General features: G+C 39.2%; 3 protein-coding genes across 7 annotated transcripts in view; 2 read left to right on the top strand and 1 right to left on the bottom strand.

Moving 5' to 3' along the window:
* Nucleotides 1-241: 241 nt before the first annotated feature.
* The window catches only part of c1qtnf13 (C1q and TNF related 13), a 68,407-nt gene continuing 54,166 nt past the window's right edge, over nt 242-14,482 (bottom strand). For 2 of the 4 annotated variants that reach the window (XM_046036960.1, XM_046036962.1), the window contains exon 2: nt 242-1,690. In XM_046036960.1, coding sequence (XP_045892916.1) covers nt 618-1,690 — 1,073 coding nt within the window. In that variant the 3' untranslated portion in view covers nt 242-617. Of the gene's footprint in view, nt 1,691-3,557; nt 3,757-6,171; nt 6,309-14,482 lie in introns of those variants that run through there. The other 2 variants (XM_046036959.1, XM_046036961.1) reach the window with 2 other exon arrangements.
* Nucleotides 5,329-11,239, top strand: ube2na (ubiquitin-conjugating enzyme E2Na). Its single transcript, XM_046036965.1, has 4 exons — nt 5,329-5,475; nt 8,497-8,743; nt 9,224-9,364; nt 10,048-11,239. Exons 1-4 carry the CDS (start codon nt 5,446-5,448, stop codon nt 10,092-10,094), a joined length of 465 nt encoding a protein of 154 aa, XP_045892921.1. The 5' UTR covers nt 5,329-5,445; the 3' UTR covers nt 10,095-11,239.
* Nucleotides 13,024-14,482, top strand: part of nudt4a (nudix (nucleoside diphosphate linked moiety X)-type motif 4a) — a 63,832-nt gene continuing 62,373 nt past the window's right edge. Inside the window, exon 1 of one of the 2 annotated variants that reach the window (XM_046036964.1) lies at nt 13,024-13,539. In XM_046036964.1, coding sequence (XP_045892920.1) covers nt 13,441-13,539 — 99 coding nt within the window. In that variant the 5' untranslated portion in view covers nt 13,024-13,440. The remainder of the gene's footprint in view (nt 13,540-14,482) is intronic. The other variant, XM_046036963.1, reaches the window with a different exon arrangement.

Consider the following 14,482-nt stretch of genomic DNA (forward strand, 5'->3'; position numbering starts at 1 on the left):
GTGAGTACTGTGTATACTTTAAGAGTAATGAAAATTTTAATCGGTTGCAGTAGCTACCCCACGCAACATAAACTTAACCGACAGTAAATTCACATTGTACTCAATGCAGTATATTTCATGATTAGCATTAGCACTAGAAGAAACAAGACCTTTAAATTTAATTGCAGTGTATTTATTTAGCTTTTACTTAAAATGCACAGAAAAAATAATATAAAAGTCTCATAACATAACTATAACCAACATGACCATGATGTAACTCTAAATCTTATTTTTACAGTAAGTAAATGTTAATAAACTATACATCATTTACACATTTTTCCATTTTTCCATTTTTCCGTAGTAAAACATATATATATTCTAAATGCAAAGAATTTAAAAAGTAAATAAAAGTAAATGTATCTGCAAACAAAAACTTATGACTTAATCAAGAAGTTTTCATATTTGTGATGTCTTGCAGCTAATTGCACTTTTAGGACAAATCTAACCAAGTTGCATGCTGGTTAGTGTCCACAATTGTATCATAGCACCATCTTATGGAGTAATCTGGTAACACATGTTAGCCCTGGAATTTTGTACTTTATTTTATTTAGACAGGACACCATGAAGGGTAAAGACATTTAGAGGTGAGTTCTGTCCTGTGTGGTGGGAGGTGTGAGTGTTTCTGCTTCAAGATAAACCAGGAAGCCAGAAAATGTGGTGTACCTCCCCTGGTTGCTATAGACGGCATAACGCTCATCCTGCTGACTATACAGCCACACACTGTCGCCCCGGCGGAGAGACAGCAGCAAGCTCTGACTCTGCATCTCCCTTCTCTTCGACGTGTCCTCATCAAACACCATGGCCTGCACCTCGCCCTTCCCCGTCATCAGCTTCACAGAAACAGCCTTGCGGGGGTGTTTCCCCACAGTGAAGGAGAAGAAGTATGCACCCGGGAAGTGGCAAGTGAACAAGCCTGAGGTTTTGTTGAAATGCCCCCCAATGTTAACATATTCCACATCAAAGGTCAGAGGTAACTTGTACTGCTGCCTGCTACTCTGACCTATGAGTGTGGATGTCCGTGCCATAGAGAAGGCAGACCGTGGCTGCTCTGAGGTTTGACCTCTGGCCCAGGGGTCAGCGTGAGGGGGACAGTTTGGGTAAGACAGCCCTGGTGGGGACAGGTGGTTGGTGATGTAGCTGGTTGGGGAGATGTCAGGATACACAAGGTAACCAGAGAAGGTGATGTAAGGGCCAGCGTTGCTGTACAAAGCATACTGGGGACTCTGCTGTAAAAGCAGCCACACTATGTCCATTTCCTTCAAAGTGATCATCACACTTTGACTTTCAACTTTCCTTCCTTTCTTGCGGTAGTCGTCATATGCTATAGCCTGTACCTCCTCTCCATTCTTCACCAGCATCACAGAGAGCATTTTCTTTGGAAATTTCCCCACGGAGAAGGAGAAGTAGTAAGCCCCAGGGATGCGGCATCGGAAGTGACCGGAGTCTGGATTGAAATCCCCCCCTACGTTGACCACGAGTCTGTTGAATGTCACTGCCTTCTGCTTGCCTCCCACTATGCTGTTGGTTTGTGTGGCAGAGAAAGCAGACCGGAGACCTGTTGTCACTGGAGGAGCATGAAGGGGTGAAACCGGTCCAGAGCAGGCAGTCATGATAACTAAACATGCCAGGTAGCAGTGTGCTCTCCACTGAGCTGAAAAAGAAAATCAAAGAAATTTCATTTACAGATGACCGACACCAAAAGTATTAGTGAGGTAGATATTTGAGGTGTTTTTGCTATACAAAAGTCTAGTCTTGTAGTTCCCAACATAGTGGTTGGTACCTCCAAAGGGGGCATAAAATAAATCTGAGAGGCTGCCAGATATTTAAAGGAATAGTTCCACATTTTGGGAAGTAGCCTAGGCTTATTTGCTTTTTTACAGAGAGTTAGATGAAAAGATTGATGTCACTTTGATATTTGTCCTTTGAATAAGAAGCAACAGCCAGTGGATGCTAGCTTAGCTCAGCACAGAGGCTTGAAATAGGCTCTGTGTAAAGGTAACAAAATCCGCCTGCCAGCACTAACTTACACTTACATTTACACTATATCCAGTTTGTTGAATCCCTACAAAAACACAAGTGTAAAAACAAAAGGTGGTGCTAGGTGATGGTGGGCAGATTTTGTTACTGTTGAAAAGAGCCAGACCTTCCCTGTTTGTGCTAAGTTGACCAGCAGCTGGTGTAGATTCATATTCACCGGACAGATATGAGAATGGATTTGATCTTCTCATCTAACTCTCTGCCAGGAAGCCAATACGAGTAGTATTTCTAGAAATGTGTAACTTTTACTTAAAAGGGTTGAGAAAGGAAAAAAAGTATGTTTTAGAAAACTGTATTCTCTGGCATTTCTATAATTTTTTTCTTGTAAAATGCTTCAAATAAAACAAATTGAAAAGAACACAATCACAGTTTAGCTGAACTCTTCACGATACATACTGTATCCTCTGATGGGGGGTTACAAGTATAGACATTGATTCATTTTAACTCTCATTATCAAAGAAAAATACACTTCTTTTAGATTGAGTCTTGAACCCGTAATGCCTTTCTATAAAATATTCCAAGTCGATAAGGAAGTCTGGCTAAGCCCTGTCGAGATAGATCTTGCAACTCAAATCAGGCACTCTAATGTGGCTGATATTGTCTGTTATCTCTGTGCACTGAGAGAAGGGGCTAGATTAGGTGCTGGTTCATCTGTTCCTGTGTGTGTTGAACAATGGAAATTTTTGGAGGGTTGGTAAGGTGGGGCAGGGCAAACTGCTAAAAGATACCACTGCAAAGAGTAAATAGAACATGACTTTGAAGTGCTGGCATGTTGCAGGAAATCGGTTATTATTGTGAGAATATTTTCATGAAAATTATAGTTGGTTTTTTTTTTATTTGAGGGATTAAAAAATTGTGCCATTTTACCTTTACAGACATTAGAGAGACATATGCAGATTCAGACAAAAAATGATTATCCGTCTAAAAACTATTTTTTAATAATGTTTGCTTACATGCACAAAAATAAATCACTTTAAAATCCTACAAGCTCAGACTGGTCTGAAGAGCATCCGTGATCAAAACTAAATGAGCAGAAACTTGTACATGTAAGGCAACAAACACGAGCAACAATTATAGGCTCAGATTTTTACATCGGGCTGTTTCTCCTGTTGCCTGTAATACACATATTTTACAAAAGACTAACAATAGATTTTTAGCCTTCAACTGTGGTGGAAAAGCCAAGGTCAGTGTCAGGAAAAGAGTGAGCTGGCAAAAGAACAGCTGAAAGACAGAATAAGTCAAATACTCACTTTCAGGTTAAAATAACATTAGGACATTAAAAAAAACACGTCTAAAATATTAATTAAAAGTAACAGTAAATAAAGCCTGAATACAATGAACGAGATCAGAGAATTTATGATTATGACAGAATTCAACAATTTTTATAGTAAAACTTGCACACACACATATTTGTTATTCCACTTTCTATACACTGAATTCATGCTCAAAAGACTAACCTATTACAAGAACATCAAACCCACCTGTTGGGCTTTGTCGGGACAGAAACTGCATGTTGTACTTCTTCTTAGTGAGCTTTTTAAAATAAAGTTCCTCTTAGTTTGCTGCACTCCTAATGCCCATGGCACAGACCTGACACCCAAAGGGACAATACTTTTGTCCATACAGATATGACAGGAGGAGGAGCTCCTAACCCCCTCCAATCTATGGCTCTTATTCAGCCTGCAGGGCAAAAAAATGAAAATACAACCTTATTGGCCTGTGGAAGTGTTAAGTCTAGTTCATGATTTGTTTTGTCTAAAACAGGTAGAGTAGCTGTGGGACAAAGTTTGACTCTTCAACTTCAGGGAAATGTTCCTTCCTACATCCAAATCAAGCAATCAGTTTAGATGAACAGGTCTTGGAAAAGTACATTTCAAAAATGAATGAAATCAGGTGCTTTAATGCTTAAAATGCACTTTTTAGATGTGATATGGTGAGATGGTATTGACAAAGTATTGTGGAGGGTCTTCATTAAACTAAAAAAAATATCACAGTGTAAAAATACACTGTAAAAGTTTCAAATGTTACTTTAAAATAGTAAACTGTAAAATATACAAAACAACCTATGTGTTAAATAGTTGCCACTACTACATGTCATAGAATTGATGCTATAATAATGTGTGTGAGGTTACAGTCTGCTCTCATGCCTTATTTGGTTCATACAAAAGCTAAACAAGGAAAAAATGAAACATGAACAGGGCTACATAAAGGTTTTCGAGGCACTGTAAATGACCATTGTCTTGATGGCTTTCAGATTTTTTGTTAAGGTACATGTAGGCTATGCATACACAACTTCGAACCTTTGTCCCACACAACATTTCAAAAAAATGTTGCACATTTGTTCAAAAACCTGTAAATTCAGAAATGAAATGCATTGTTTCTGTGGTAAATATGACAGAATCCAGAGAAATATTTCTTGTTTGTTGGGTAGATTAAATGTGTAATCTTAAAATACATCCTGACTTTGTGACAAAAATTTGTTATTAGAAGACTAAATACATTTCCAATTAATATCGTCAACGTAAATTACTCAAATAGTGCTTACCATGCGAAGTTGGAGGGTTATGAAGCGTAATCATATCTGTTAGATGTTTTTGATCCTTAATATTGATAAACATTTGTATAATATCTGTCCTGAACATTAGTTGTACATCAGATTTTTTTTCACCTTATGGACATTTTCAATAAACAAACAGGCATCTTTGTAACTGTTACACAGACCTAACATTAAAGTACATCTAAGCAGCAACAACTTAACAAAAAATAAATAAATACATAAATAAAAATAAATTAAGGGAATTTAATACAATGAAAGTGACTCAGAGAATCTTCAGGCACTATTCTCTTCCAGCATTGTCAATGACCAAAAAAATATCTTCAAATCATTAAAAAAATCTACACATGAATATAAAATTTTGCTCTGATGAAGATGTTATTACACAAGAACTCATTGTTTTCCATAAAACAACCCAACTTCACATTATGGTAATCAAACACAGGTATTACATTCTTTGTGCCTATCCAATCATATAATCTTTCCCAGAACAATGTCACAAAATTTCAGCTGTAGAAAAGATTTTCCTGAGATTCAATATCAGTCTGACAAAATGTACATACATTACAATCAAAATTAAATCTTACTCTTAAGAATTGATTACATGGATAAATATCATTAACTGTTTTGTTTTTCATTTTAGGAAACGAGCCTTGACAGTGTCAACTGGTTGTACATCAGATAAATTAATGATTTGCTCCATCAGTCCCTCCATCCACTGTCATGACGCAAAGAACCCGGAAGACGTGTGTTTGCTGTCAATGCCAGCGACAGAGGAGGCATTGAGCGCTAAAAGCCCCCGCATCTAAGACAAGATGGCAGGACTGCCCCGCAGGATCATTAAGGTAGTTATTTCACACTTTGAACAGCAGCATGTGTGACTTTTCTGTCATGGCTAACACTCTACATACGCAGTCTAAACTCGCAGTGATCTGCTGGTACGCCCCGGGTTTTGTGTGCTAATGTTAGCATCCAGCAGCAGCTCGCTAACGCCACACCGAGACACAGTGGGCTACAAATACATCAGCGCTTTGTAAATATCTCGGATACATCTGATATGTGCCCGGAATTATCTTTTCTAAATAAACTTCTCAAGCACAACAGTGTTCTCAAGTTGCTACCGGTCAGACGGTAGTGCTGACTGAATAGCTGGCTAGCTATGCTAACCACGGCTAGTTTGTTAGCTTTGTTATTGGGTTTGAATGATAAAAACAGGAACAATTCACAAGCTAGCCTGTTAGCCTCAATGTCCCAGCGTTACACTTAAGATGGGACGTTTGCCTTTTGCAGTCTTTTCTTTTTGCACTGTTTCGACTTTTCATTTAGTTTTCTTATGTTAGCTAGGGGGTAAACGTTAGCTGTCACCATAACTTAACGGTAGTCAGTCATACATGTGCAAAAGTAGTGTAAATGAGGCATTTAATACTTTGATCAGAAATCAATTACACTGCACACGTTAGCCGCACGGCCCCTAGCTTTATGAGGCAGCATCAGCAGGTGATGTTAGCATCTAACTGAAGAGGGTTGCTCAGCATACTTACAGAAGGATGATACTGAAGGAGCTACATCCGCAGCCTTCAACTATATGATACTGATTCTGTTTTAACATATATTGTCTGCTATGTAGCAGAAGGGAGTTACAAAACACAATTTCACTCTAACTTGTTATATTGTGACAATAAACCTACCAAGTATCAAATTATCAAGTTTAAATTCAATGTGCGTTATTGGCATGAATATTTCAAGCAACAGTCCCGTACTCCCCAAATGTTTACAGTACTTGAGGGCTACTATCATGAGTTACAGTTACATTTCCCTATCATGATGGCAGCCGTTGTATTCAGTGAAAATGTGTTTTCAAGTAATGATACTAATAGTACATTAGTTGCATTTTATTCTTGTGTCAGTACGACATTTAAGTTGGCACAGAGTTAAGTTTTAAGATAGGTTCTGATTACAGAGAGTTCGGTTGCAACTAATGTTTGCATTTTTTTAGAAATACATATGAAATGGTTAATTATTTGGTCTATAAAATGTCAAAAACCAAAATGTTCCCAGAGACCACAGTGATGTGTTGAAAATGCTTCCACCGTCTGACCAGCAGCCACAAATTTTAATTAACAATTTAAATAAAAGTAGGTGATTCTTCATTTTTATATCTTTAAAGTTTTTAACCCATGCTTCACTTAGTGGTTAATAGAAAAGCCTTACTGAAGCCACTTACTTTCTCCTTTTTCTTTGTGGAACCTTTAACATGCTCTTGCTGTAATTGTGTATATATGTAGTCATTTATTCAGTGTACTTGTGTGACCATATTTACTGGAATTGCAGTTTATGGTTTGTAAAGGAATATATCTTAGCCTGTATTGAGTTTTATTAGGGAAGCAGTAAAGGACATGACTGTTGTTTAAGAGGAGGTTGCACAGGTGGGTGAGTGAGCAGACCGCAGACTAGCGTTGGTGGGAAAAGGTGGGAGGGCTGGGAACAGTACTTAGCGGACCGAGCCCTTGAGCCCTCAGAGCGTGTGACTGGGACTGGGAGCCCCTCTCTCGTCTGTGTTTTCACTGCATGGTTTTGTCTGTGGGTTATCTGAAACATTTCAGGAATCTCACTCCCAGTTGTATTCAGGAAAAGAACGTCAAAAGCCTGTTGGTAGGCTTCATTAGATGGTATATTTTCATACTTAGTTGGCTGTTCTGTTATTTATTTATTGGTCTGTTGTAGTGGTGCATATGTTACACAAGGCTGCATTTCAAACAGGCACAAGGGGATACTGGGGTTATAGATTAGGAAAATAATCAAAGGGCCTCATATAGCAGGATAATTGTATTATCAGTGCTGCAGTTTGGAGAATGCAGAATGTACAGTGAAGAGTTGAGAGCACTGCAGTGTGTGTCGTGCTCTGCAGTGAGCTTAAATGTTTCCATATCAAAAGCATCTCTCAGGTGTCTCTCATGCTGCCTTATGCATACCACAAGAGATATCGGATACCTGCTCCTCTTTCACAGTAAAGGTGTGCATTTCTGTATGTCACTTGGCTGTCCGCATGTGTTGGGAGAAGCTATCTGTAGTGGCTGATGGGAATGAGAGTAATGGTCTCTTGTGGTGCGGAGGCTGTCGGTGACATGTCTAAAAGATGGCTATATACAGCACAAAGCCACCCTCCCCTCTGTTAACAAATAAAAGCCCCACAGACAGTCCACCTCCTGCCTACGATCTATAACTTTTTTCAGCTCTCAGGTGTGGCCTAGGGCTTTAAAAACTTTCAAATTCATAATTATAATAAACAAGTTTTTCCATTATCAAATAAAAATCTCCAAGGGCATTTCACAGGGCACAGGTGTAAATGTCATATTTTTTCACTAACCATTAGACTGTTTCCAGGTGACTGGACTGAGCATAAAATACTTCAACCCAGGTTCAAAGTGTTCAAAACTAAATAATTTTCAAATATCTCTGTTGTTGCTTTAAAAATGCTTCAGTAAATATCAAAAGATGACAATCTGCTCCTTTCAGTCACCACAAATGTTTTTGAACATGCGCAGAAAGTTAAAAAATAGCTGTATTCTATAACAAAATGGCTCGTAATTGTCACATTAACATATCTTTTTATGCAAAAACTTACTTTTCAAAGTTTTTTCACATTATGCAGTCAACTCATGTCTCAGTGTTGCCCTGCCCTAACACTGGGATTTGCATCCCTCCACTGAAATATAGAGTTCAAAAGCATTTCTCCACACATCTCGGTCTGTAAGGGGCTTCATGGTAGTGACTGTGAAAAGTAAAGTAAAACACTATGTGGCACCGGCTGTTAATGTGGTGGCACTGACTAGTATTAATTTCTTTCTGTCTTTTTTCTGTACCAGGAAACTCAGCGTTTACTTGCAGAGCCTGTCCCAGGCATCAAGGCAGATCCAGATGAAGGCAACGCCCGCTACTTTCATGTGGTCATTGCTGGACCTCAGGACTCCCCTTTTGAGGGGGGTACATTTAAACTTGAACTGTTTTTACCAGAGGAATATCCCATGGCAGCTCCTAAAGTACGCTTCATGACCAAAATATATCATCCCAATGTAGACAAGTTGGGAAGAATATGTCTAGATATTTTGAAAGGTAAGTCAGAACTCTGTAACGTCACAGCTTATGCTTGGCCAGTCACGTGTGGTCTACATTGTGCTTGACCTTTTTAAAGGACATATTTTCAGTTGACAGAAAATGTGTCTTTTCCAAACAGTCACTTTGCATCTGTTGTGTCTTTGCTCTGTGGAGTCAGGCTTTACTAGACGTTACTGTAGGAGAGCCTGTATGTATTGTGTCCTGTGATGTTTGGCCTGTGATTGAAGTGAGGGATTTGCCAATTTCATCTTGCTCAAAAGATCAAAGGCCTCTTGCGGTACTTTTGTGACACCTAACTGGAGCTTTGTGCCTATGTTGCATATCAGCACTGTCTCTTCACTGCCCCTGTAGCTTCAAATGGACACACTATTCCTGTGCATCTTCTTTACTCCCCCCTCTCTTTCAGTGTCTGACACATTGTCCCTCTGCTTTTCTTGGTCTCAGTCGCATTAATCCCTCTGTTTGCAATTTTTTCAGATAAATGGTCGCCAGCTCTGCAGATTCGTACAGTGCTGCTATCTATCCAGGCGTTACTAAGTGCCCCCAACCCTGATGATCCCCTAGCCAATGATGTTGCAGAGAAGTGGAAGTCCAATGAAGCTGAAGCCATAGAAACAGGTGAGAGCCATGATCTGGATGGGTTCAACGGAGGGTTTGTTACGTTTTTCATCCAGCTCTTGCCTAGTGCGTCATTCGGATTAAAGGGATATCCAGCCTCAATACACACATGTGTGCAAAAAAACCCTTCACTTTGCATTTTGGGCAGGACTTTATCTTGAACTAGTATTATTTATACCATATCCCTATTGTATACTGTATATCTTGGTTACTGAAATGTGATGAAGCTACAATATTAGAAATCTTTTTTTCATCAATATGTTAATACTTTGGTTTGCTTAATTCATGACCCCATTGACTTTCTCATGATTTTTGTGTTGCATATCTATTGTGTTTGCATTTGCTGATATTTTTATTCAATTATTTTATTTTTATGTAAGTTTTAATTTATTTAATGTTTATTTTTAATCAGGTAATTACAAAAAATACTGTCGTCCATGCTTTGCACCCTTTACATGTCTGACCATCCTGGTTGATGATGAGTTTTCCCTTGCACTCATTGAGGATTTAATGTTTGTGTATGTATGTGTGGGTATGGGGGTCATTACATTAATGTTTCTTAATGCAGGCTTTGTAAAAAAAAAAAAAAAAAAAAAAAAAAAAAAAAACATTTGAAAAAGCTATATTGGAAATTTGTGACTCATGTTCATATTCTTTTTGTATTTTTTTTTTTTATTTTACAGCCAAGTCATGGACCAGGCTTTATGCTGGAAACAAAAATGAAGTGTAGAGCAGTCTAACAAGTGGAAGTCAATTGTGAACACTGCTCACGTTCTGCCAAGACCTCTTCCAACTTCATTTCCATTTAAAGGACACGTTCTTAATATACATATATAATATAAAATAAACATGAATATATTGTAAAGGAAAAACAGCTGCTGACAATTGATGATTTAAATGCACACTAATGAAATGACTTGTCTTTGTCCTAACTCACTACTGTTCAAATGCATGGGCAGAGGTTTTAGTCCTACTCACGTGGCTTTCTATGTCCATTGATTTTCAAAGGCTTTTGCCAACTGCTGCTTTAAAACAAGCATGTTTAGCAGGGGAAAGAGTGTCCTAAGTGGAACGTGTGTGGAGGAGAGGAGAGACTGGCTAGATGTGGCCCATAGTGTATACTTTTTATATTTCTTTTTACTTAGTTTTATCGCTGTTTGTTTATTAAAAGCAGCTAACTACTACTAGCCTACTGTATGTAGACACTCACCTGGAGGCAGACCAGTTTTTTGTAGACGGCCTAGCAGGACAAACAATCTTAGCCCTACTTATTATTTAAGTCATCTGGCTGCATTAAAAAATATGACTGAAAACCAAACTGAGCCTGCCACTGTCACATTAACTTTTTCAACCACTCTCTGCGTAAAGTGTAGACTTGTGGATGGTGTGGGAGGGAAGCGTGGACACTGTGGACCTTTTTTCTTAGTTTTAGCACATATGTTTTCTTACCATATCCAGTCTTTTATATGTGAATCTTTCTCCTGATTGCCAAACTAACTACTTTGTACCCCCCGGTATGTCATCATAGTCTAATGTTACAAAACTCAGTGGTTTACTTCTTCCAATGGCATTTATTTCACAAAGCAGTTGTTACATTTGAGCTGTCAATTGTTTGATGATGCGAGTTCGGGTGGGTCTCATCTGTATGAGAGGAGGTGCTGGGTCGTTACGGGATCAAACTCCAGAAGATCAATGAAGGCTTTGCCTCTCAATTGTCGTGATAGGTCTTTGGCTGAAAAGTCTGTATTCAGTTAAGTGTTTGTAAATTCATTCTTTCTATTAATCTGGGGCAGAAATGTTTTCCTACACTCAGAATGCTCTGAAAGAGTCCACCTGCATACCATTATGTTCTGTAAATAAATCTGTTGATTAATATATAGTTGGCTGGGTGTATTTATTAGCAGTTGGCAAGACCAGGGCTCCATTGTGGTCACCGCTATGCTCATTTAGACAACATGTGGACACATCTTTATACACACGATACTATGATACCATGCTGTTGATTTAAACCAGTGGTTCTCAAACTTTTTCTGTCACGTGCCCCATTAGAAGGCAAAAAACGTTCAAGCCCCCCGACTCCAGCTAAAGTGGATTTCATTTTTATCCATCATTAACAACACGGCGATTGACATAAAACACAAGATTCAGGCTAGTAAAATAGCCTTGCTTGCCACCACATGAATCACATGCATGCAGCTTTAGGTCTTCTCAACATCCATGCCCCCCCTGCAGTAGCACTATATGGCCCCCAGTTTGACAACCACTGATATAAACCATGAATAAATACCAACTCTCCCTAAATGCACTAAACTCTTATTAACTTTGTGCTTAATGCAAATCAAACCAAATCCATGCTGTTCTCTAAACTTTGTGCCTAAAACCTTCACACAGTTAACAGAAGAATAAGCTGTGTGTCCTCTCCAGCCACATGGGTCTGGTTCAGTCAGATGAAGTGAAAAGTTTAAAAGGGTCTTCAGAGTTGTCCCACTGGCCTGGAAAATTGAAGCTTGTATGCTTGCACGCCCCTGACATTTTAGTAATTATCTTTGGAGAGTCCTGGTCCTTGACTATTCACAACCCTTTTAATCCTCATGTGAGCTTAGTGCTGCTTCTGATGTGGGTCAGTTTCCTTCATAATTCCTAGTATTCAAGACCTGGTTACTGCCAATCAGATGTCTGAGTCCTACGGTTATGAATGTCCATGTTCTGATTTATAGAATCAGTAGGCTATACCACGGACAATACACATCCAACTAGCCCCTGTCATTTTCAAAGACTTCTTGTGGTTTAAAGACAATCCACATCCACTAGAGGGAAACCCTGAGCTTTGTAACTTCACATTACTTGCTTCACTACCTAACTACAAGAAATATACTGCTGTAAATAACCGGTTCTGCACTGAGATGAACAGGGTTTGAGGCGTCCATTGTTTTGTTTATTTGACCTTAAAACAGCTGGGAACGGCTTTTATGCTTGTTTTAGTTAATGTGGGAAGTTAGGTAGTCATGAGAATCCAAGTGTGACTGATAAAGCCCCTCCTCACATGTACCATGTTCTGCAGACTTGTGAGTTCAGGCAGCAGGTTATGCAACAACTCAACAACTAGCTATCAGCTTATTTATTCAATTCATACCACTTCTAAACTGTCAGTATCATGTAATTGCTGATATAAATATAAATGTAATACAAATTTGCTGCAATTGGTGAAAAGAAGGGGTTATTTATTTAGGTATTTATCTGGGGTGTTTTTGTTTGTTTTTGTTTCTGTCAGTGTAGAAATTGTCGGCCCCCTTCCATTCCCCCTTTTTTCTATATATGTTAAGTAGAGATTAAAGTGGAGTGAAATGAGGAAATGGGAGTTTTAATGCTGTTAAATTGGTTATATGCTGTAAACTGATAATAAAAATGATCTTAAATAATAATATCTGACATAGAATTCACAAATCTTAAACTATTAGTTTAAAATCGCCTGCTTTGTTAGTATCCCACACGAAAAGGCACTCAAAAAATCTTCAGAGCAACTTAAGTTTGGTGTTTGGTAAGAACTCTCGAGCGGCACTTGAAAGCAGCATTAATTCTGAGAAAGGCATCGCTCACGCACGATGATACTAGGCAACCACGGCCACGCGGAGCTGAACGGAGACACGTGACCCATGTTTGGTTTATTAATCGCCGTGTTAATGATGAACATGAAGCTCTGTGTAACGCGGGGGCAAACAGGCAGCTTGTTGAGCAGCTCTCAGGTCAGCTGCTAGCTGACCACTGAACACAGATGTGAGCGAGCTTCTTGTATTATGCTTGTTGACAGCGGCACTAAACCGCCGTGGTCGGTACAATATACGACCAGACGCAGTCTGACATTGACCAGGGATGAATGAACCGACTTCACACTTTGTCACTGGGACTAGGTCTCTGAAGAAGGTTAAACTGAGAAGATTTCGGGGAGATACGCTGCTCCTGCCCTCCCACTTGCTCGGAGAGCCGAAGGTACGTTCTTCAGGTCTGGTTGGATCCAGATTTTGGCTTTTGCCAACACTTTTTTGACGTTTCCTGGCACTCGACGATTGGCAACATAAATGATGAAGTACAAGCCCAACCAGACCAGGACGTACGACGGCGAAGGGTTCAAGAGAAGAGCGGCGTGTGTGTGTTTCAAAAACGAACAAGAGGACGAAGTAAGTGTCCGTCGACGGCTGAAGCTGGTGGTTAAACCAGCTTGCAGTTAGGGGAGGGCAAATAAAGTTTATTTTTGACAAAGTCCAAATTTAGCTAACTCCTGACATCTGGCTTACTATTATACACTACCCTGCTTTATCAGTGTAGCTAACAGACCTGTCTCACACACACAACGCAGTTTAATATATGTGTGTGAGAGTGCGTTCACGTGTCTGATACCTTTCATTGAGGTGTTGGACAGAGATGAACATAACGTGGCTGAAGGGCCAAATACTTTACCCATTAAAACAACAGGTGGCACCAGTACTGTAACCAACACCCAGCAGGAGACCATCGTTTTCATTTCCTGTCCAGGAGGAAATCCAGATAAGTCTTAATTCATAAAGACAAGGCGTCCTCCTTGTGTCCTGGCAGTGCAAACTGTGCTGGCTGAAGTGTTATTGTACAGTGCGCAAGAATTTATTTTGATTTATATTTCTTCACAGCAGATGCATTTCATAGATGTAATATAGCATGTGATTATAACCTTCAGTGCCACCTCTTCTATGTGATGCACTGCTGCCTATAAATACCATCTGTCATAATATCTTGTACAGGCTAATTTCCCTATCAGCACGTATCATTGTGATCACTCATCCTTTGCTGAGGCACCATGCAACTTCTGCACTGTTGCTGCTACATTTCTTACAATCTGTGCAATTGTGTGTTTTTGCTTGCTCTAAGCTGTAGTATGATTGCAAGGGAGTTCAGCAACATTAGTCTTGTCATGTTTAGTCTGTATTGAAATATACCTCCATAAAGGAAAATTAGCATAGGCAGGACTCACCCACTCAAAAATGCTTATCTTTAAATTAAAGGAGGGATTTCTGTAGTTAAATATCAAATGTGACATGTCACCTCAGATACTAATATCAAAGGCCAAGGCCGTAGAATTGACACTAC

This window comes from Micropterus dolomieu, linkage group LG22 (genome assembly GCF_021292245.1).
Source record: "Micropterus dolomieu isolate WLL.071019.BEF.003 ecotype Adirondacks linkage group LG22, ASM2129224v1, whole genome shotgun sequence".
Lineage (NCBI taxonomy): Eukaryota > Metazoa > Chordata > Actinopteri > Centrarchiformes > Centrarchidae > Micropterus > Micropterus dolomieu.